This window comes from Sturnus vulgaris, chromosome 2 (genome assembly GCF_052056855.1).
Source record: "Sturnus vulgaris isolate bStuVul1 chromosome 2, bStuVul1.hap1, whole genome shotgun sequence".
NCBI classification, from domain to species: domain Eukaryota; kingdom Metazoa; phylum Chordata; class Aves; order Passeriformes; family Sturnidae; genus Sturnus; species Sturnus vulgaris.
In genome coordinates this window covers 485036-508644 of record NC_142244.1, presented here as the reverse complement: position 1 = coordinate 508644, position 23609 = coordinate 485036, and the positions used below count along the sequence as shown (strand labels likewise).

The 23609-nt window shown below is 38.6% G+C and overlaps 1 protein-coding gene across 26 annotated transcripts in view; it reads left to right on the top strand.

Moving 5' to 3' along the window:
- ABI3BP (ABI family member 3 binding protein) overlaps positions 1 to 23609 on the top strand; it is a 131821-nt gene that overhangs the window by 106737 nt on the left and 1475 nt on the right. For all 26 annotated transcript variants that reach the window (XM_088156063.1, XM_088155976.1, XM_088156069.1 and 23 more), the window contains 8 exons: positions 2369 to 2452; positions 3067 to 3135; positions 3798 to 4010; positions 5435 to 5546; positions 15096 to 15175; positions 16647 to 16676; positions 17661 to 17822; positions 21561 to 21674. In XM_088156063.1, coding sequence (XP_088012189.1) covers positions 2369 to 2452; positions 3067 to 3135; positions 3798 to 4010; positions 5435 to 5546; positions 15096 to 15175; positions 16647 to 16676; positions 17661 to 17822; positions 21561 to 21674 — 864 coding nt within the window. The remainder of the gene's footprint in view (positions 1 to 2368; positions 2453 to 3066; positions 3136 to 3797; positions 4011 to 5434; positions 5547 to 15095; positions 15176 to 16646; positions 16677 to 17660; positions 17823 to 21560; positions 21675 to 23609) is intronic.

Here is a 23609-nt window from a genome sequence, read left to right as displayed (position 1 = left end):
ACTAACTTCACTGGGAGACAGAGCAAGCTGGCTTGTTTCATATTCAGAGTTCAGCTTGATTATTGTGCTGAAGTATTCTGGCTTCTCACTATTGGTTTAAGAGGACATAGAGACTTTCACCTTTCCTATTTTATTTTAAGATTATCCTGAAGCAGGTATTCAGTATCCACATGGATGTTTTGGCAGTGGATTCTAGATAAGAATCATTAGGCTAACATATTCTCACATATTCAGAAACTATCATTCCTTAAGCTTAGCATCATGACAGTTTCTTTCCTCTTCATGCTGATCTCTATAGTTCCTTGGAAATATAAAGGTCTTTATATGTAAGGATATACAGCTATATGTGAATATACAGCTCTACTGGATTTCCTATTGTGGTTTTTATTTTATTTTATTTTATTTTATTTTATTTTATTTTATTTTATTTTATTTTATTTTATTTTATTTTATTTTATTTTTTTTTATTTTTTTTTTATTTTTTTTATTTATTTTATTTTATTTTATTTTATTTTATTTTATTTTATTTTATTTTATTTTATTTTGGATTAAAGACCTAAATAATACTTCAGTGTTTTGTGTGGCAGATGAGTAGCAAGAATCTCCAAGCTGGATGAGACAACTTACATATTTATTCATCAGCAGAGCCAAGACTGAAATACTGTGTCTGTACTTGATGGGTGGTGCTTTCTTAGTAATAGTTCCAAGAAAACAGAAGACGTCATCAGTCTGAGACCTGATATATTTTCTTTTGCTTGTGTTGAGCTCTATACTAATTCTCTCCACTAAGTGTCTAATTAATTTATCAGTGTTTTGAAATTTCAACCTTTTTCCTTACAGTGGAAACCAGGTTATGTGGTAGTCAGCATTTGCCATACCTTCCTAGGGTTTCAAGATGGAATAAATTGGTTAAATGATCTGGTTCTTCCTTGTGGGGACAGTAGAAGGTTTTCTTTCTTCTGTGTTTCCTAGTGTTTTGTCCAGCTTAGTTTTAAACATTGTAATTTTGTTTCTTCTGGTTCCCTGGAAAGACAGTTCCACTGTACTGGAAACAGGAAAAATTTGCCTCAATGTTCTTCTTGGATTTTCCCTGTCAGAATTCTGTCCTCTTTCTCATTAACACTGTGATTAATTCCTTACTTGCATCTTTATAACTCATCCAGTGGGTATTACGGAAAGGTTTCTATGCAGACATTAAAACTCTCCTGAATGGGAAAAAAAATAGAAATGTGAGTTCAGAAACTTTGTGAAACTGAACTCTAGTGAAAATCTTTCAGATTTCCACTTTATTAAGAAAATTAGTGGAAAGTAGGGATTTTGTTGTCTTAAACTTGGCTCACCAGAGTTCTGCCTTCAGTTGCCATGTTCTGCATCATATATGATGGGGAAGTAACTACATTATATAGTTCTTGACTCTTCAGGGTTGAGGTTTCACTGTCATATCATGGTTATCTGGGAATACCTGCATGGTTTATGAATTTAATTCTTGTTTTTTACAGCTATTATGCAAGAAATCAAGACCTTTACCATGGATTGTTTGCCTCTTAGAAACCTGTTTTCTTTATTAGGTGGTAACAGCTGCAGAATAAAAGCAATGTCACATAATCTAAAATACATTTTTAAAATAGCTGTTTAATTATAGGTGATATTGCCTCTATCAGTCAGTTTTTGTCCAGACTTATGCAACCTACTACAGAAATGAGTTCAGAAAGAAAACCTTTCTTCTTGAGTGATATAGTGCTGTAAATGTTCAAAATGCTGGACTTGGCTGCATTTTCTTTGCTTTCATTTGAAGTGTTTCTTAAACACTTACTCCAATACTGTTCTGTGGTTAAACTCTAGTGCAGACCACAGTTAAGGAGTTGGTGGTTATCACTATAAATGTTCTATCACCACCCTTGCTAGTGTATGTACTGTACTGAGAGCAGAAATTAATCTTATCTATATTTGAGGGAAGAATCCGAGTTTCAGTTGCTGACTTCAGCTACTGTGTCTTGCAACTCAGGAAGAAACGTGCTCTTTCTTTAAGGATCAGAATGTCAGTGCTGGTCATTTTCCATCCTTTTACCAGTCTGTGTAGGTTCTGTACATTAAACCAGGTTATATTCTAGCTGACTGAAGTCCTCCAGGACAACCTCAAAGTGGCAAAGAATTTTCTTACTGGGTTTCAGGATACATTATGTTTGCAACTAGCACAGTTCAGAACTTTCCTAAATCCAGCTGAGGGATTTCTATGATTTAAATGAAAATACTTGTTGCACGAAGCAGTTGTCACAAAACTGAGTTCTCTTAGAAAATCAGAAAGCTGTTTGACTCCTCCAAATGCTGAATGTCTTGTTGCTACAAGTCCCTCCATCTGTCACTGCAGCTAAGCCTGCTGGACCAACATCACCTGTGAGGACAGGAACGTTACATAAGACACCAACAGCTTTTGCAACTCCAGAGTACTATGGTGAGCATATGACAAACAGTTCTGGTTTCTTCTTTTTTCTTTTTTTAGCTAACATTAAGTTTTCCATTTTTCTTTTGCTTCCCTTCTCTAAACCCTTATTGATGCATTGTATATTTAACATAAAAATAATTATCTCTGAGGTGATTCTGATTGCTTTTATGACATTTAGTGACTTCTCTGATTTGACTGAGATCTAGTTTCCCTTCTCTTACACATCTTGGTAATTGAGATCATGACAGGGCTTCCATCTTCCTAGAAATCCATACATGCTTAGTAGGCTTCAGTACTATTCAGGGGCCATTTAAAGCTGTGCAAAGAGTAGATAAGGCATTTCTTTTCCTGGGCATTTCGATTTTCCCAGTACATAAATATTATTTGTCAGTGACTGATAGTGCTCATTATAGATGCGATATCCTCCTTTATTTGATCAAACGGGGTGTACACAGCATCACAGAAAAAATGGAATACCTAAAATGAAGAGACAGACCTGACAACAAATGTCTACTATCTGTCTATTCTTATAATGATTTAAAATGTCAAAGGAACTGTGAAATGCTGCAGTTCTAACACTGAAACTTTGTATTTATTTCAAATTATAACTGTGTTTTCTACAGTTGATGCAACTGTCTTCAGCTCAAGTCCTACATCAGAAACAGATTCTTCAGGAAAACCAAGGTACCAAGGTAGGATATTCACAGCTTTCGTATTTTTATGTCAGGAAGCATATGAAGTCTGAATCATCTTGCATCAAATTATCTTATTTGGTTATTCAAAGGCCAAAATTTTATTTGATTCTGTGTCACTTCAGTGGCAGATGAAAGTGGCAACATTTTCTTGCCTGAATTTTACTTTCTGGACTAAAGTTACTGCTCCTTCTGGCGAAGCAAAGTGTTATGTGGTATCTTTGTGTTAGCATACCCTTCAAAAGCTGCAACTAGAATTATAGTCTCATTTTACTATAGAAGAAATAAAGTTGATTTTTCTATTTTGTGACAGATTTTAATTCTTTCAAACAGTGTGTATCACCGGCTGGTACCTTCAGAATGTCATTTCATCAGTGGTGCCAGTGCAGATTCCAGGTCAAACAACAATAAGTAAAATTTTAAAAACAAGCAAAAACCAAAAAAAGGACAACAAAAGCATAAACAAAATCCAAAACAAACAAACAAAACCAGGAACAAGCAGCTTAATATTGAATATATGGGGTTTATTCTGCAAGTTTTGTGTTTCATTTATGCAGACTTTGGCTTGGTGTCCTGAGATAGATTTTGTGCACCAGGTGAAATGGCACTGCCATATTGTAATAGCACTCTATGGAATAACAGCTCTTTCCTATTGTTCTTAGCCCCCCATGTCAAGTACATGAAGAAAGATGATGATGTGCCTTGCTCCATCACAAGCTCTCTTGAGCATTTTCCACAAGAAGAAGTCAGCAGCAAGGAAGAACCCACTCGTCCTCCACAAAATCCTCCAACCAACCTCACAGTGGTGACTGTAGAGGGCTGTCCATCCTTTGTCATACTGGATTGGGAAAAACCAGACAATGACACTGTTACTGGTTGGTTTGATTTCTTTCCTCTGTTGTGTGATAATACAGTATTTCCAGCTTAATTTACTTTCACAGTAGTTTTTTGCATTTAAAAGTATTTTAATCTCCAGGGATTAAAGGAGCCCAGTGGGGAGGGGGGGGGGGTTCTGTGCTACTGTCAGCTCTAATGTGGATAAGAAAATGCTGCTAGATTAAAACAAGATTTATACAACAAGGATAATTGGTGTCAGTGATGACACAAAAAAGTACTTAAGAAGTATGACGCCACTTTTCTGGCTCCTCTCTGTACAGGATCTGGTAAGATCTAGTCAAGAAGTTCCAACAATAAAGCAGTATATATAGACGCACATAATGCAGGCTTTCTTGACCTGAGGATGCTGTTTCACAGTGGGCCAAACACAATCAGAGCTTACATCCATGTAGTAAGTCAGTAGAACTTTGCCAACGTAATACTTGCAGTACCCACTGCAAGAAGGTCAACAAGCCCTTTCTATTAAAAGAATCTGTTTATTTTTTTCATTTCTAAAGGAAGGGGTTTATACTGAGAATAAATGCATGTGAGTCATGCAGGACTCAGCACACAGGTAAACATGCAAGATGGCCATTCTTAATTCTTCCATCGTCTTCTGTATCTCAACACTAGCTGACAAAAATGGAACGTTGAAGCTAGCTAGCAACTCAGTTAATGACTCATCAAAATCAATTCTGAATTCAAGAGGAGGCATTGAATCCTGTTTTCTGAAAACAGTGATTGCTTCATATTGGCACCTGTATGACATTATGTGTTTAGACAGGCTTTAACCAATTTTGCTGTCATCTATTTCTATTTTTGTAGTTTATGCATGTTTTCCCAATCACCTTATTTAGGCATCGCATCTCTCTTTTTTTTAAATAAATTTGCTGTTTCAGATAGAAAGGTGGAAACAGAAAACGTAATTTGTTGCATCATTTTGTTTTTTGAATGGATACTTTGCTTGACTTTAACGGTGTACAAGGAGTTTCACTGAGTATGACCAAAACCAAAACATAATGGAAAGTTCTGACAAATAACAGCCAAAACAGTGATCACACTCACCTCCTTGTTTTCATAAGAACTGCAAGTGTCAGGAACCCAGACCATTCTGCTCATGCTTTGCTCCTTTGTGTTGCACAGAAATATAGGGGAGTTTGTTGCCTTGAGCACTGAGTAATAAATTGGATGGACTCAGTAGTTCTTGATGTATCTGTGTGTGGATGCACATATTTGCATGCTCAGTCATTTCCTGCATTTTCTTTTCCAACTTGAATGAGTTAAAAAGTCCAAATCATGTATTGACTTCAGGCTGGCAAAAGGCAGAAAGGTTGAATTCCTGTACTCATTCACTGTCTTTTACTTAAGAAGCTCAATTAAGAGATGTTACTTGATCTAATTTTTCTTTACTGTAATTTTCCAGAGTATGAGGTTGTGTCAACTGAAAATGGAGGAACTGATGGTGAAAAAGAGAAATCAATTATCACTACAAATCAAACCCATTCTGCTGTGGAAAACCTAAAACCTGACACAAGGTAGTTAAATAATATAACTTTCTAAGTTAATACAACTAATTTAGACTGTCAGCTGTCTGCTACATCAAGTGGAAATACCTATGGAAATAAGGCCCGATCAGTTTTACTCCTGTTTTGACAGAAAAAAAATGTATTGTTCAGTTTAGATTTCTTGTAAGTTAACAGATAATACATATTTGAGGAATCTTTAGGAAACTTCCAAGAGTATTTGTGGTCTGGACAAGCTGCAGAAGTGACTTGTTGTATCAGAAAGACTACCTGTCAAAAGTAAGAAAATTACCATGGTGGGGAAAAGCACGTTTGTGCTGAATATATTGTTTTCTTTCAGTGTCTTAAAAGTGCTGGCAAATTAAGAATGAGTACTTGAATTCCAGTTGATGTGCCTCTCATGCAATTAGTTCAAATAAGCATGATCTATCTTTAAATATCAAATCTCATGAAAAGTATTCTTTTTATGGTAAAATTCAGAGCAGGGAAGAAAACCCCTTGTCTTTTGTTACATTGTTTACTAATTGCATCAGAAAGTTAATGAGTGACACTTGGGGTTTTTCCTGTAAGACCATCCGTTTGGCTTTGGTGAATGGATTTTTATGTTTTAGATAAACTACCCTTTTCTATTATTATCATCCATTAATTGGAAACACGGCACAAAATTCTGCATAGAGCCTATGTCAAAACTTTATTTTTAGGCAATGTGTGGTGTAATCTGAGGTGCTCTGATGTTACCAGCAGCTCCTAGGAGAAGGAATGAAAACCTGTTGCACAAAGTGGAGGGCAAGGGAAGAGAATTTAAAAACAAAATGTATGGGAAAATTATGATACCCCAAAAGAGTTTATTTGACAGATCTCATGAGATGGGCTAGAATTGCTGTGCTTTTCTTCAAGAATGCCTGTGTTACTTCCTGAAGGCATGTGGCTGTGAGAGGGTGAACTGCAGTTCTGTCTAGTTAAGAGGCAATTTGGATATGTTAGCAGCACATAGCTTGAGCACCAAGCATTGCTTTTCCTGATCAGCTGAAAAAGCTTATAAGGGATGGCAAAACAATGTATTTCTAGAGTAGTGACTGAGAAGGGGAGTAGGTGCTGCTAAAGTTGTCAGGTTGTGCTGTTCGTGTTTTCATTTCAGTTCTGTTTTGAAATAATCCAGTTGCATCTTTGAAAAGAACTCTGTATTCCAGAGAACTCGGATTCTCTTTAATTCTGCATTCAAACTCTTCATGTCACATACAGTGACAGAGATGGAATGGATTTGGTTAAGTGTAGAAGGACACTGAAGCAAAGAAAAGCCCTTGCTGCTGAGAGCAGTGTCCACATGATCATAAGAGAAAAACTTTTTACACTGCTCTTTGTTCAGAAAGGAAACAAGATGGAGACAGGCAGATCCAGCTAGAACCATTGGAAGGTATGATGAAGGCAGGAGCTATGCAGAAGCAGATAAAATGTTTTTTAACCTTAATTAGCAACAATTCTGCCAAACCTGCGAGAAGGCTTTCAGGTTTTGGTAGCAAGAGCAAACCAAACACCATGGAGTACAGCTGTCTTTTGAAGTGTGCATTTTTTTACGAGGAGCTAGATAGGCAATCAGGAGTGACTGGTGGAGGTTGACTTAAGATATAATGGGACAACTTTTCTTGAGGAGTGAGCAGCTACCATTGCCCAGAACTGAAAACCTTGGATATAAATGGCAGTAGTGCATGTCCTTCAAGTCTCACCAGATTTAAGGATGTAAAGTCCTCAGAGTGGCTCTGTTCAATAAAACTCCCATTCCAAGCAAAATGTGTGTTTCCTAATTTTGAGGACACCTTGAGAGCTTTGGCAGAAGCACAAGAAGTTACTGTTACCACTTAAATTCAGGCACACTAAATTCAGGGAAAACAAGAAAGTGGTTAAGACAGCTGGCATCATGTAGACAGTATCTGTTCTGCCAAGAAACATCACATGTCCATAATAAAAGTCGCCTGTCTATCAGGAACTGCTTATTAGATGAAGGAAATGGACTTGTGGATAAAACTGATTGCAAATGTGAGGAAGAGCAACAATTAAACACAGCTCAATATTCATTAACAGAGTCCCTGAAATGTCTAAAAATTCATCAAGTAATACATTAAGACTGGGAAGGAACCTTTTCCATGGCTAGCCTTAAAGGGAAGAGCTGTAGAAGAGGTAGAGCTGGAAAAGAAACTTGGAAGAGAAATAGAAATCCGTCCCACAAGTGATCAGCATTTGCAAAAGTACCAGCAGCATATGGAAAGAGAGATGCTCAGCAGCAGAAGGGTGATTAACTGGGAAGAACCTTTTGGCCTGGGAACACTTTGGAGAAACTGGCAAGCTGAATTAGAGACCAGCTAATTTTATTTTTCCATCTTTCCTGAAGCCCTCAGTGAGGCTTGTGGGAACACCCCATGCTGCTCTGAAGGTCCAGTGCATTCAGAGTTAAAGGCAGTTCAGGACAGATTTAAAGCAGACAGACCTAAAGAAAGACTTCCCAAAAAGGCATAAAAATGTTTGTGAATCTGTTATCTCAGCCTTCATGGGTCAATTTAAACCAGAAAGGCCCTGTTGCTACAGGCCTGTAGGTTATGCAGATGTACATCCTTGAGGAGCTGTTCCTGGCAGAGATGGTTGGCAATCACATTGGCCAAGGTCCAGCCTCCTGTTGAGCCACTTCAGGTAGGATGTGGTAGTGCCTGGCCCAGAAGCTGAAGAGTTGATTGCCCTCAACCAGCAGGAGGGAAGCAAGACAAACAACTTTTCAGTGTGAAGAGGGCAGAACAAGCAGCAGGGAAAACCTGGGTGCCAGATCATGCTGTTTGTTTGCTTCACTCTTTTGCATTCTTCAAATAGGTCATACTGCTACACCTCTGGGAAGTTCTGCAGCAAGGCAGACACTCTCCTTCCTTTGAGCTGGCCTTCACACAAGGCAGCTTTTAAAGATTAGGAGCAAATGGCCAGACTTTAAGTATTTCAGGAATTTGGACAGTGTTGGGGAGGCAACAACGAGACCTTTACAGTCGCTCATTAAAAATTGTATGTGCGACTGCAGCTGTCAGTAAGTACAAACACAGAAGTTAAATGGGATGAGGATTATTGTGTAGTATTTTGTGTCCATTTAGCTGTCTGAAAAGTGACTAGATCCAGAAAAAATGCACTGGCTGAAAAAAGATTTTTTACTTTGAGTACAATTATCAAGTATTTGGTTTTAGCAGACTCATACCATGATAATAGGAGATAGAAATGAAAATGGACTTTCATAGGCATACCACAGCTTGTGAAAGTTACTTTTAAATAAATCAAGTTGTATATATTACAGAATTTTGTTGACTTTCTGTCTTAAATATGGCAGCTTTATGTGTTCCTGTTGACTTGCCTGCAAGTCTGATACTTTGAGGAGAAAGTAAAATAGAGATTTGAAAAACTTCTGACTGTGAGGACGTAGACCCTTTGAATATATGTGGGGCACTGTCAGCTGCTTTCTAATGTAACTGATTGTTTGAGGGTTTTTTCCTTTAAAAAAAAGTGTTTTAGAGGCTCCTGTACAATGTGATTTCATTGGAATGCTGAGATCCATATGTTTGTTGCCGAAGGAAAGACATATCATATCAGTGCCATTTTCCCACAGTAAGGCATGCCTTACAGTTGACAACCACACATTAATTTAAATAATTTTTCCTTAGAGGACAAATATTTTATCCTCTTTTTCACCTAGAGAATTGCCAAATATAGTGATTGCAGGATTTCAAATCTTGGAAGATTTCTGATAGTTTAAATAATCTGGAAAGTTCAAATCTTGATATCCATTATTTGATTGGTCAGAGTTCTTGAAATTGGTACTCTTGATGGCAGTAAGATGCTGTTTGGCTTCAGTCTAGAATTCTGTGTGATTTCTTCAGGTTTCCTTCTGATTGTAACCTTTTCCTGAAATACCTCAAAGCATGTAGTGTTATTACACCATGTGAGCTAGATAACAATATACATCTTCCTTATACAGATAATTAACTGAAGAAAACTTCTCCTCGTTTTATGAATGTCTTCAGCTTAAACATTTCTCTTATAGATGTGCTTCTGTGATCTAATATTCACATATACACTGCTTTGATTATGACTTTGTACTGTACATAGCTTTTGTTACCCTTTCTATTATATCCAGGAACTTTAGAATAGGTCCAGGTCACATTTTACTCAGCCCCTGTTCAGTAGCACAGTAAAGCACTCACTAGCGTTTCTGCAGTTTTTGCCATCTTTATTCTTCTGTTAGTGAAAAGATTGTAACACCCAAATCCCATTTATTCTTCTTTCTCCTGTTTAGTTTGAACATAGTGAGCTACCCGGTTTTTACTCTGTTGTTCAAATAATGAATGTCTGTCACTGCTGTACTTGAGCTCAAAGCAGCCCTGTCATGAAAAGGGGCCTGGACCAGGTCACCTTCATAGGTGTCTTACAACATATATTATTGTAAGATTGGACCTTAGGGGCAGTTTCTGGTCTTGTAGATATCAGTTTCCTCCAGTTCCTTCAATGCAGGCCAAGGCGGCTTAGTGTGCTAATGCAAATGTCATTTCTATCTTAGCAAAGAAAAATGAGAGAAACAAATGCACTAGTATGAACTAACAATTTTTCATCCTCTGCGTGGAAATTCTGTGATTCTTATAGAGTGAAATGCAGTGTTTATTCCACTTGGAAAAAAGTCAAACTGCAAAACTGATCGTTTTAGTCAAAGTAGGTACAGTTTAACTTCCAAGCAGCCATTTGAGGAATGAGACCTGCAATATTCCATCTAAGTTGTCATACAGGTCTCCTGTTTCTGAGTTTCCTTAAAAGGCTGCTCACATTGGAACTCCCAATGGAAGAACCACTGGCATACCCAGGACTGCTCTTTCCTTGTTTGACATTAAAACTTCATAAAGAAAGCATTGCAGTAATGTCTATGTTAATAGTCAAGCAAGATCTCCCATATGTGAGTCAAGATAAGGTTATTATCCACAATTTTCAGTGGTTTTCTCCTTGAGCTTCTTCTTTGCAATAAACATTGAGAGGCCTGAGAGAGAAATGTTTTTTGTTGTCTTAGTTCCATCTCTTGTGTAGTAATAATGGTGTTCCTCTGCATAGTCTTCTCGGAAAAAAATTGGTTTCACTGACCTGTAGTTTTTTCATGGACTTTCCTAGCCTAAAATATTAAATGCAGATGTTGTTTGGTTGTTTTTTTTCCAATGAGATTTTCTGTTATTTCTGCTGGTTTCTCTGCCAAAATCTGTAGTTCTTATTTCTGTATCCCTGCCCTATCTTGGAACCATTTTTTTTAGTCAGTGTACATTTTCTCTTTCATTCTGGCGGTCTGTTTAAGGGCAGTGAAGCCCATAGCACAGACCATAGTGTCCAGGAAGTTTTGCAATCCAAATCTCTATACAAGCCTTCAAAAAGAACCTGAAGACTGCTGGAAACTGTTCTCATGCATGTTTGTGATGGCAGTAATTCGGAAGGTAGTAAAGAAAAATATTAAGACTTGCTCCAAATAGCTCTGGGGAAATTTATGTAGCAATTGGAGGACATGTCCCACCAGCCTACTGGTGTAGAAAAAGAGTATTAATAAGAAACAAAAAGCCTGTGTTGCTTACATTCCACAGTTTTGTATAACTTCCTGTCAGGTGCTGATCTGCTTCCCCATTAATTATTTTGGTGATTTCAAATATACTCTTCTCCTTTTAAAAAATGTTTTGAGTGGTTTCTGTTGAAATTATGGATTAAATTGTGTCTCAAAGCTGTTATCACCTTTATCTAATATTGTTTTGTGTTGTAGTTGGCATCCAAATCTAATCACGTACAAGGAAAAACCCACTATCAATGCAGAGAGTTTAGCTTTTGTTAACAGCAAGGGTCAAAAGATAGGAACTACGAAGAAAAGTTCAATACAGCAAAATTCAGAAAGTGGCAGAAAAATACAGGAGGCTTCTATTTGTTTTATTAAAAACCTAACAGATATTGTACTAAATTGCTGTGGATATCAGGGTTCATGGATAAGCATTTCCCATTTCTCTTAGCCCCTCTTCCAACTTTGTTAGGAGAAAGATTCCCCAGACAAGCAGAGCAGTTTGTTCTCTCTTTCTCTCTCTCTTTCTCTCTTTCCTGGTCACACTGCCATCCAAGCACACTCTGCAGAGACAGAGGAGCTCTGTGCACAGAGCCCTGCATAATTGCCATCCAACACCAGCATCTCCCCAGCAATAGACCTGAAGTCCCAGGACTGTACTCAGATGCTCCAGTTCTCCTATTATGGTGAAAATCTCTCTTCACCTATTTTCAGTTCTGCAATCTTCAATCTTCTCCTTTTGCTTGATTTTAAAAAATGCAGGAGCAGCTACATTTTCCAGAGTTCCATGTGGTATAGTGATTTCCTGTGGTGGAAAAATAAACTCCAAGTAGTAATTACTGTACATCAAGTCCGTTTAATCTGCACAAGGACTTTTACTGTCTTACACAGTTTGGGAGGATTTGGAAGACCTGGTCTCCAAAGGTTTGTAGGATAGCAATCCCATGGATGCTAAATGCATGATGCATTAGATTGCTGCTTACATAGGATAGCAGAGTTTTTGGTATATTAGGCAGGCACATATAAAGATGAAATACAGACTCCAGTTTCTTGTCAGGTAAGTCTAACTAAGCAGCAGACATGGGATAACCATTCTATAGCATTCCTAGTCCTCCTTATTAATTTCAGCACACATTCTTCTAGAAACTCTAAGCATTTTTTCCCCTTCCTTGTGGTTTCTATAGGAGTGCGTAACAGTTCAGATGGTACCCTTTTCTCACCATTTTATTTATATTTTTCAGACCTTTTGTCTAACCTGACACACAAAAAGAAACTTTAGATTGTCTTCTATTAAAACAGCCACATCATAGCTTAACAATTATAGTAAACTATGTCGTGATCCCAGTCCAGCATTTCCTTTCTCTCCTTTTCAGTTTTCTGTCAACTAGTTAATTCTCTTCATCACCAAAAGTGGTTGTTTGTTATTTTTGTACTGTGGAAGCCACTGGCATTGTTTTAGGATTGAAATTGGCAGAAGAAAGAAGCCTGTGATGCTTGTAAAAACACATACCACAGAACCGTAGAATTGCATGTATTTTAGTTTCCAAAATTTCCTTTTAACATTATTAATAAGAGGCTTCCCTAATTGACTGAGCTAAACTTTGGACATTTCTTTATTATTTTTCTTTTCTCCAATTTTCTTTATATGTTTACGTAAGATGAAATCTCTATCTGTAGATTTTAGTTCTTTATTTATATTTTGCCCTAATTTTCCAAGCCATGGTTTGGTCTTTTGCAGACAACTTAGTGATTTCTAAACCACAATTTGAAAAACAGTGCTTGGAAAATAACCTTCAGTTCTTGTTTTTGTTTTTTTGGAATCTGAGAATTGATGAGTCCAAGTTCATAGACTAAAGATTTTTGAGAGCAGGACTGATTCCTATGAAGAATGTTGCCTAATGCAGCCCAAAGTAAGGCATATCAGCTATTGAGGACAATATATTTGTTCAAAAATTAGCAAAATACATACAAAGGGATGAAAACAGCTTATTATCACCCATGAGCTCAAACCATAAACTGCCCGTAAAGCAATAGAACATTCCATCTTGATGATCACAATTATAATAAGAGCTTAAGATAAGGTGTTCATCCTGTGAAGGAAGCAAGAAAACTTCTTTGCATCTTTTATCTCTAGCTGTGGATTAATTTCTCTATTTTTAAAAATGTATCATCCAGCTATTATTTTAAGACCTCCAACATATTAGGAAATCTTTGTTTATGCTTCAGTGATTCTTCAGAAAGAATCTCTGACTGCTTTGCTACAGCTCTGTATATTATGGCCTTTCCTACCAGGTAAGAGGACTTCTTGACCAAAAAAGTTACTGTACCACATGGCCAATGTGAATACTAACTACTCAGGTTCTACTTTTAAAAGCATTTCTTTGTTTAAGCAGTTTGAAGTTGATAATGAAGATTTATAGATTCCTTAAATTGATTATTTAGTTAATGTCTCCCTCCTGCCATGGGGTAATATGGGTAGTTGCAAATGCTCTTTCAGCATGTTTAAATAAATGTCAAGATTTCTCCAAATAGACTTCTGTCAGCTCAAAACAAGCCCATGTTTCTCTTAGCAATATCCATGAATTTCTACAATGCATCTGTTCAGCATAGCAGTCTATATATGTATTTCTCTCTAAAAAAAATGAAAACCCTAAAAATAAAGGCAATTGCTTAAGTAAGCGATTTTAAAGTTAAATATTGTCTTAGAAGTACAGTGGATGGAAAACAGTTGCTTGGTACTGCATGAATACTCCACTGAGGTTAATTAGCTCAGATTTTGCAGGAGCCAAGGAGGAATGAGAGGTAATCCAAAGTTTGGATTGAATTATTCTTCTGGGGCATTGCAAATGGAGTTTACAAATTTCCAACTGTGCAGAGTGTGGTATGGGGCTTTTCTTTCTTTAGAAAATTACTGTTTGGAAATTATTCCAGCAGTAAGTTACAATGCTATGTTACAGTCACGATCAACCAAAGTTTTAGTTGGTAAATGATCCTGCTCGAGTCAAGAGCTGAATGTTTTGTTGCCCACTTCTGAGACTCCCATTTTTTGTGTGTGTTTAGAGCAAAAGTGCCTCTAATTTGGGGCCTATTTTCCAGTCCTACAATCCCTTTACGTCATGTCCTGTGGCTCCCTGTCACTGATGAAGAGACGCTCTGTGTTAGGAGAGATTCACTGCGTGTGTGCTCAGAGCATGGGAGATGTCCCCCTGTACGTGGCACTTCCACTCTTAATACAGCACTGAGAGGTGGGGCAGGCTTAAGAACAGGAGGCTGGTTTGGATTTTTTCTTTCAGTCGTGTTCTGTATTCACAGCACTCTGTTTGGTTCCCAACACGGTGATGAAAAGGGATCATGAGATAAATACAGCACAGGCTGGTGTTGTGCCACATCAGTAAAAACACACGCAAAAGAGACTCTGCACAGTGTTTTGTCATTGCTTCATATACTTATTATTAATGTACATTCAAGCAATTGGATCTTTGCCTTGGCTGAGCTCATGTCCTGGAAGACTTGCCCTGTGTTTTGCTACTGGTCCTGTCACTGTTGGTGGGCCTGACAGGCATTGAATTGGAGGTTTGTGTTCTTAAGAAAGCAAAAGGTACAAATAAATAGCAATGTCCTTCATTCAGGCTCTGCTTATGAGGTTGCTTCAGACCTCATCTGAACTTGCTCCCTTTGCCATAACTGAAACTGCTGTGTGAGAGAAGACAGATGAGTCAATGGTGAATTAAATCAAATATTAAATTGTATGTGTGCAAAGAATTATCAAAAGGACTGGTTAATTTTGTGTTCAGTTCAGCTCTTACACAGTTAGGACAAAAAATGTCTCAGTGGTTTTGTGACAAGAAATTGGGGTTTTTTTTTTTTCCAGAAGAGGAGTAGCACCAATGTGTGTGCTGCTTGCTTGCTCCAGATTAGGAATACTTACTTTGCAAAATTTTCATCTCTTCAACTTTATTCCCCAGTTATGAATTCCATGTGAAACCTAGGAACCCCCTTGGTGAAGGTCCAAGTAGCAATGTTGTGGCATTCAGTACTGAATCAGGTAAGAGCTTCCAAAGATCAGACCATCATTTACAGCAGCTTTAATACTCATGTTTGTGGGATGCATGAAAGGCTCTCTCACTTCATTTTGTGCATTCAGTCTTGCTCTTTACTGTCTCCTGAATGGCTTTTTACCACCGTGCCTGGAAAGTCAGCCTGAGATTGGAACTGTGTTGTATCAGGATATAAGATGGACAGACTGCAAGAGAAAAAAACAGAGGAACACAGAGGGTTTGCCTGGTATTCAATGCAAAGAAAATTACTTCATCCTTAAAGAGGGCTCAGTCATTTAAGATTTATATTCTTGACCTTTTTACATTTATCCAACTCATTAACAGCTTCTGGATGGGGAACATTAGGGGGTTTTTTGGGCTGATGTGTTCACAGGTGCTTTTGCTACCTATTCAATAAGGCTGCTGTAAACAGTGACGTTGTTTGGCTGAAATAAGGATTGAGAAAGAGCTGTTGTGAAAAGTCACTGTCCCAGTAGGTTCCCTTCCCTCCTGTTTACTCTCCAGTGAAACAGTTAAAGAGGTGCATACCAGCCTGTTTTGGCCATTGGTTGGTCCCCAAGTCAAGTTCTCTCTGACTCAGAGGTGAGAATCAGAGAGCTCTTGCTTTCCCTGTTCTTGCTCCCCTTAAGGTTAACTACAGCTGAATTGTTGGCTTTAGGCAAGCAAGATACCATCTTTATTTTTTTGCAGAAGTGTTTATTGCTTTGTAGTACTGAAAGACCACATAAAACACAAAATCGATTTAGTCTTTACAAAAGGACTTTCTCAATCTGTGTTTTGAGCCAGGTGTAATAATTTAATAGTCCTCAACTAGTGCTGTCACTGATGGATGAGAGTTTTGGCTGAGCAAAGGATTACTCAGGGAGGAGTGCAGACTATGCCACACATATTTAAAAACTCTGAATACACTCTTTGTAATCCTAGATTGTTAAAAGTGAAAAAAAATGTTTGCGCCAAGTGCAGTTTTCATGAATGACAAGGCTTATGTTCTGTCTCCTATTTAGTTTGGCCAAATTAAGCATTCAGTTTTGTTTTTTCTTAATTGCACGCATCCATTTCTCACATTTGGGCTTTCAAAGCCAAGTTTTTTGTGGCAAGTATTACAGAAGTGCCCTTTTTATTATTTAGGTTTTGAAATTGAAATTTTAATAAGACGCAGTACAATTGGGTTTTTCTGGTTACAGGTTTAAACTCTTGTTTTTACTAGAACTCTATTTGGCTAGTGTTGTCCCATAAGTAAAATTATTAAAAGCTCATTGATACTGGAGTTTCACATAAGAAATATATTTCTTCTAATTTAATTTAATATAAAAGTTAACTTTGCTTCCAAAACTCTTTCTGTTTCACAAATTACAGCTTATGTCAACTGTAAAAAATCACTTACCAATGTTTTTCCATCGAATTATTGGGAACGTTCATTTTACAGTGTCTGATTAAATGTTTATTTTCTTCCCCCAGCGGACCCAAGAGTGAGTGAGCCAATTTCAAGTAAGTGTTTTATATATAAATCTGATCAGCAGTTTTTTCAGAAATGAGATAGCAGAATTTTACAAGGAGGGTGGCTCTGCTGCACCAGGTGGATGAGTTACAGAATCAAACAGCATTCACGCACAATTTCACTCCTTCCACCCATGCCCCTGCTAAGGAATTCATGTGAGGCTGCTTGTTTACCTGAGCAAAAAGCAATCAACGTGATGTGGAGCTCCCATGGCAGCTGGGATGGCTTCAAACCAAGGTACACAAATGAGCCAAGGACAGCCTCATATTTTCTCAACCTTGTCATTAAAACAAAGAAAGCTCTGCAAAATGAATAAGCTACTCCACACTTTTTAAGTGAGTTAACAGAGCACAACCCGGAGGATTCTATTTATCTGTCTTTGTGTTTTAGGAAAATTTTCTTTTTCAAAAGATTTGATCTAGCTCTGCTTTAGGCCACTTACAAGATTCTTGCTGTCCTTGATGGAAGGTGGACTGAGCTTTTGAAGAGGAGCTGAGATCATTCAAGCAAATTGGACTGCTCTTTGAATTTGCAATAGACATCACTCTCACTTTGACAAACACTGTGGCACCATTTTTCTCCACATAATTAATGGCACTTCATTTTTACATGTATTTTTGTTAGATCACAGTTTGCTGCAAGTTGATTGTCTTGGCTTGAACACCCTGGAGAACGGTGACTGTATCACACGCTTCGTAAACGAGAGTTTCGCCAATACAAACATTGTCCCCCTAACAAGGTCCTAGAATGAGCCTATTCCAAACCTGCACCAGAGGACAGCAGGAGGAGTTCACAGCACCAATTGCATCTGCATACTTTGGTGTTTCCCTGAAATATTTCTCATGTTCGAAATGCAGGTGTCATGGTACATTCTGTTTCATCAAGGTTTCTAATTCTAGTTGTTGAAATGTATTTGTTGTGTGTAATTTTGTACACAGCATCAGACTTCAGCCTCTTTTTTTCCTCTCCTGCAGTGGGGAAAGATGCTATCTGGACTGAAATCCCGTTCAACTCAGACACATATTCAGAATGCAAAGGCAAACAATACGTAAAGAGGACTTGGTATAAGAAGTTTGTAGGTGTGCAGCTATGCAATTCCTTGAGATACAAGATATACCTCAGTGATTCACTTACAGGTAAGAAACATTCAAATCAGTGCTGTCCATACTATACATCCCTGAAAGATGATATGGTTCCTGAAATAAGAGGTTTAACAAGATGAGCTCTGCTGACGTGTGATCAGATTTGCTTAATTTAGTCCACAGATTAATCACAAACAGTAATCTGCTTGTGCTCAGTAACCATTGATATGTTTGATACTTAACTTTCAGACTCCTGAGGAACCTCTCTGTGGTGATCATCTGATTTTAATTACTTGTTCATATGCTGGGGATCATACAGAAAACTGATAAAGATCAGAGTGAATGGCATATATTGTAAACAGCCAAATGGGTATTTAAAGGGTAGCCTGGAATAATTATTAATTAGAGGATCAGGACCTCATTTTAGACCGGGATTAGACTTGTCATTCCTATTCCTTTTGGCAAACATCTGGTTACTTCATTACTGGATGGCTTATAAATACATGACTTTTACTCTAGTCAACAGGTTTTACTCACCTGCTTTGACATTTTTGTTTTGTTTTTACTTTCCCCATTTTTGCTTATGATCTTTTTTCCCCAACCTTTTTCTTCCTTATATTACATCTTATTACTAAAGGAAACTTCCTGGCCTTACAATCTCAAGTTTTGTTTAGTGTTTTAAGCCAAAGATTTAAGAGTGTGATGTGTTTAAGACCTGAATCAGGTGACACATGCTGGAGAAACAGCCTGTAAGAAGTGTTTTTCAGTTAGTTGATGGAGATCTTTGTGTCTCATGCAGCTTATGCAAGCTCTATCTGCTACATTAAGAATTATGTTAACTTATAATGCAGCCGAAGCCCCTGTTTCTGTTCTGTGTTAGATCTCTTATCACAGACAGCTCTGTGATAATGGCATTAGCATGGCACCTGAGCACAAAGATGTGTGGGAAATGCCTTTTGAGTGCAAGTCAGGCAAGTGTGTTCAACACATTGTGTTGAATTAGCTAGGAGAGACTATGGCTGGAAGTATCCACTTTCATAACCTAAAGTTGCCCCATCTCTGAGCTCAGCACCTCACAGGAGCAGGGCTCTGGGCTATATGGAAGGAAAATGGAAGGAAAAGAGCCAGGGAAGTGTAGGGCAGCCCACATTGCCATAATTTTAAGCTTCCCTGCCTTGCATCTGGCACCATTCTCTAATGAGCAGGCAAGGAAGGAAAGCCTTGTCATTAATAGTAAGTACAATACTTTGAATGCAAACAATATCTTAGCAATTATGTGAATAAAAGAGAATGTTTTGAACAGATGTATCATTCATTCAACTGTTGCTGTTCTAACCAGCTGTGATCAAATGACAAGCACTGGCAATGAGGCATGATGTGTCCCAAAACCAGCCAGCAGAAGAAATAGCAGGACTAGACTTCAGCCCTAAATCAAGTGAATTAACACTGCAGTGAAAGCTACTCCAATCTGAGAAGAAGAGTTTAATATCAGGAGCCCATTTTCCTATTTTCATTAGATTGTTTTTGTTCTTGCTGGAAGGGGAGTGGTTTAACCTTGCTGGAAAAAGAAGAGGTAGACACACTGTATTCATTATACTTGCTAAGCCTGGTTCTCGTACTTGAATTGTTACAACCAGAGCTGACCAGTTGTCACAATATTTAAAAGAAGTGAAATATTTATGTAGAGGGAAAGCTGCTTTTCCCCCGTGTGCTAAGGGAGGCCTCTGTGTGCGAGTGAGAGGTTTTCCTGTTTGAAGTCAAGCTCTGTTCTGATGTGTTCCATGGTCACTTCACCTCGCCGTGCCCCCGAGGCTGGTGGAAGTGTCCCTGCAAGCACCAGCCAGCTGGACCAGTGCAGGGCTGCACTGAGCTCTGAATTCCACTGGATTCTGAAAAGTCTTCCAAAGCATTGCTGTTGAAGCAGTGTAATTGCCTCAAAACTTGGGTGCATTGTCCAAACACTGTTGCATAAGGCAGGCAACAACTGTATCTTTGCATGCTGGTTTTTAGCATTAATTTATTCTTCTAGTGCTGTGGAATTTATAATGTATAAAACAAAGTTTGTATGTAAGATTGTAAGGCCACCCACAAGGGAACACTGGGGAAAAAAATTTACTTTGTGCTAGAATTGCTATCCCCAAAACAGAAAACCAGTTATTTGTTAGCTAAATGGTTTTAAGTGTGCTCTTTTATTATGGAAATAATTGGGCAGTAAGAATGTAATACTCACTGGGAATGCTGCTAATTTATGAAGGCCAATTGTTTGAGTTATGCATAGGTTAAGCTGTGGGCCAGAAGATTATGTGTATATCTGCAAGTTACTGTACTGGTGTTAGCCATTAAAATATGTGACTTATTCTCTCTCTTATGGAGAAAGACTGATCTGCGTTACATATGCCAGGACTGTTCCATAAACCAGCATCTACTGCTGACCTCATTTAACAGTCCTCCACTGTAGGCATTCCAGAAAAGCAGGCCACCTAAAAATAAGTATTTATTGAGAGAAGGAAAAAAATAAATTCTATGTGTGACCTTCAACAGCTGTGGGGAGAAAAAAAAAAAAAAAGGCTTTTTTGGGCAGCCTGAATGTTCTTAATTTCAGAGCAAAAAATTGCTGAGAGGAACTCCCTCTGACCAGTTCTCCTATGCAAAACACATGTCTGCAGCCAAAGCTAGATAGCAATAAATAATTTTGTAAAGCTAGAGAAGAGCCACATGCACAAAGACCATCAACTGGAGGTGAGAAATTTTGGCAAAATCTTGCTTAGATCACAAAAACATTGGAGTTTATTGGCAGGCTGCTCTTTTATTAATTGCTCTTTGGAAGCACCCCACGACCTCTCAATGGCCAGGCTGGCATGGATTCAAGGCTCCAGGACACCCAGTATCTAATGAGTAACTTTTGCTTTCTGCCTAGCTTAAACCTGCATCCTGAGCCTTTTTCTAAGTGTTCTCACCTTTCCTTTCAACATCTCAATCAAAGGTTGAACACATTGAGAAGTAAGTGAAAAAAAGAAGCTTAGAAAAATGATAAGTTTATCTACAAAGGTTTCCATCCCAGGTTTGGGAAGAGAGTGTAGCATGCTCTCCTCCATCTTCTGAACTGAATTTTACTAATGTCTAGCAAATCAAATCAGCAAGAAACATCTGTCCAAGCTCCTTCACTGTGCCTGTTAACAGGATAAGCACAGCCTGTAAAGTCAGCACAGCACATGGGACACTTGAGACCTTGATTTCTATTCAGTTGCAGTAAAATGTCCTGTTAAGCAATCCTGCAAGTAAATACATGGGCACACTCCATGCTCTGGATAAGTACTCAGTATCCAAGGTCATCTATATGTGAAGGGCTATCACCTGCACATACATGTTGTAAAAATATGATGATTTATAAAACAGGCCTTGGCTATGTTAGGAGGTGGTCTATAAAAACATCTCTTAAGGTACTGGGGGCTTTCTGGCAGGGAACCAGACCTGTCTTCCATTCAAATCACTACTGAAAGTTGCTTTTTGATGATGTTCTTGGTAGCAACAAAATTTCCCTTACTGTACAAAATGTAAGGAGAGGGGAAAATTACATCCAGGCATAGATTTTGGCCAGGAGTGGGGCACTTTTGCCTTAGCCATGAGCACTTGGAGCCTGCACATCGTGCTCAAATTACAGCTACAGGTCCTGAGAGGAAAAGAACCATAGCGTTCACCTTGGCTTCCCCACAGAGGAAAGAGCACAGCCCATTGCCTCTGGTGGTTTTTGGAAATAGCTTTCACTAAACTTTGCTGCTTCTTTGCTTTCAGGAAAATTTTATAACATAGGAGACCAGAGGGGCCATGGAGAAGATCACTGCCAATTTGTAGACTCATTCTTAGATGGAAGGACAGGACAGCAAGAAGATCTACCAGTCAAAGATGGTAATTCCTAACACCTGTCTTTATAGCAAACCTTGGCAATTCCTTTGTTTGTTTCTATTTCCTGCCAGTGGATTCAATGCCCACTGATTGAATGAAAGGAGAAGGTGTGATGGAGAAAGGAGAAAGGGCAATGAAAGGAGCTGCCAGCTTTGCAGGCAGAAGAGCATCAGGAAGTTTTTGAGAGTGGATAGATGACTTGTTAAGACGGTTATGACTTAGGTTTTGTTAGGTAGCAAACAGCCTCTCTCCTGTTTAAAACAGCCCAACAAATTATTCACAGTTGGTATTATATATTTAAACCCAACCACAAATTTGAATTTGCAGAGAGGCATTAAGTGGTGTGTTCAAACTAGCAAAGTTGATTTCAAGCACAGTATATAATCAGTTGAGCATTAAATACCTTGTTTGGTACTAATGAGAAACTGAAAAGTTATGGCTGGAAAATATAATTCATGCTGCAGTAATTCTGTGTGTACTGATTGCAAAAGGGTGCCCAAAATTCCACTCTGGTCTAAATGGACATGGGACTGGATGTGCTAAACACAGCTGTGACCTGCCTGGCTGTTTTTCACACGTTGCTGAGGCATAAGAAATTTGTACTTCTGTTAGCTGAACTCCTTGCCTTGCAGCTTGGCAGAAGTGCCAGGGTGAGGTGTTCTGTTCCTTGTGGGGTAAGAACACAGGCTGTACTGGTACATGCACGTGTGCTGAGCAGGTCATGGAACATTTTACTGAGGAAAACAGCAAAACAGTTTTCAGTACAATATCAGCATGTTGACCAAACCTTCCTGTGCTTCATTTGCAAAACACCCCACACGAGTCCAGAAATGCATCGAGGTAGGTGTAGGAGATGAATGTGAAGTTCCTAAGTCTTTCACAAGGTTTTCCAAAAACAAAGTAGTTGAGCGGTCTTGAAGGGTGTTTGTTTATGTAGTTTGTGAGTTTCTTCTAAAGAGGTTTTTGCTTTTCCCTTCCCAGTCAGTGCTGCCCATTTGAAAAGATAGTTTGTGCCAGAGATGGTCAGAATCCAATTTGCATTGCCAGGACAGCAAACTTCTCAGTTGTACCAGATTCACACTTTTAAAAATACTAGAGTTTTTAAAAAAACTTTTACCTAACAACCTTGCTACCTCACTTTAAAAGACACTTAAAACCAATTTGATTTCAGCAACTGGACTTGAGTGAATTCATGAGCTACACTCATTTTTAGGCCAAAACAAACAACAAAACAAGCAAAGAAAAAGACCTCACCTTTTCAATAGCTTGTATTTCTAGCATATTAACAGAGGAAAAAACAGATCAACAGACCAATTGTTCTGGCTGTAGCAGGTTGATTTCTGAATTAATTACATGTATTTGACCTGAAGTGCTGAGGGAATCACAGGTGATGCTGCCTCTCAGCTGCAGAACAGTATTGTGTGTGTGTGTGTCCCCACATGCTTGCTCCAGCCACACCTACATTCCTTATGGTCAGGTTGGATGGAGCCACAATTCCTCACTTTAATTTGTAACCTAAATTGTTTGAATGGGAAGCAAGTGTGTTGTCAAAGACAACAGAGTGAAAGCAGGAGGATAATTTCTCATTTAGGGATGGGGAGATGCTGTGAACTTTCCCCAGTGGCTGGGTTTTATTGAGGTTCAGTGTAGTGTCAAGGCTTCACAGTGGGGACTGTTTGTCACTATCACTTTGCAACGCAGAGCAGCCTCCTGTTCTGGAGCCCAGCATGGCCAGAGAGGGGATAGAGGGGCCACAGGCTGTGCCCAGCCAGCACCACCCACGGCAGGGTGGTGAGATCTCCAGGGGAGGCAGGCTTTACCTCTGCACCACCATCCCAAGCACTTTTGCTTTAATTTGAGTTGGGTCGGCAAATTGCAGTGCTGATGGATGTAGGGGCAGCAAACAGCTCTGCTTGTGGCAGGTGGGTTAATGGCTTG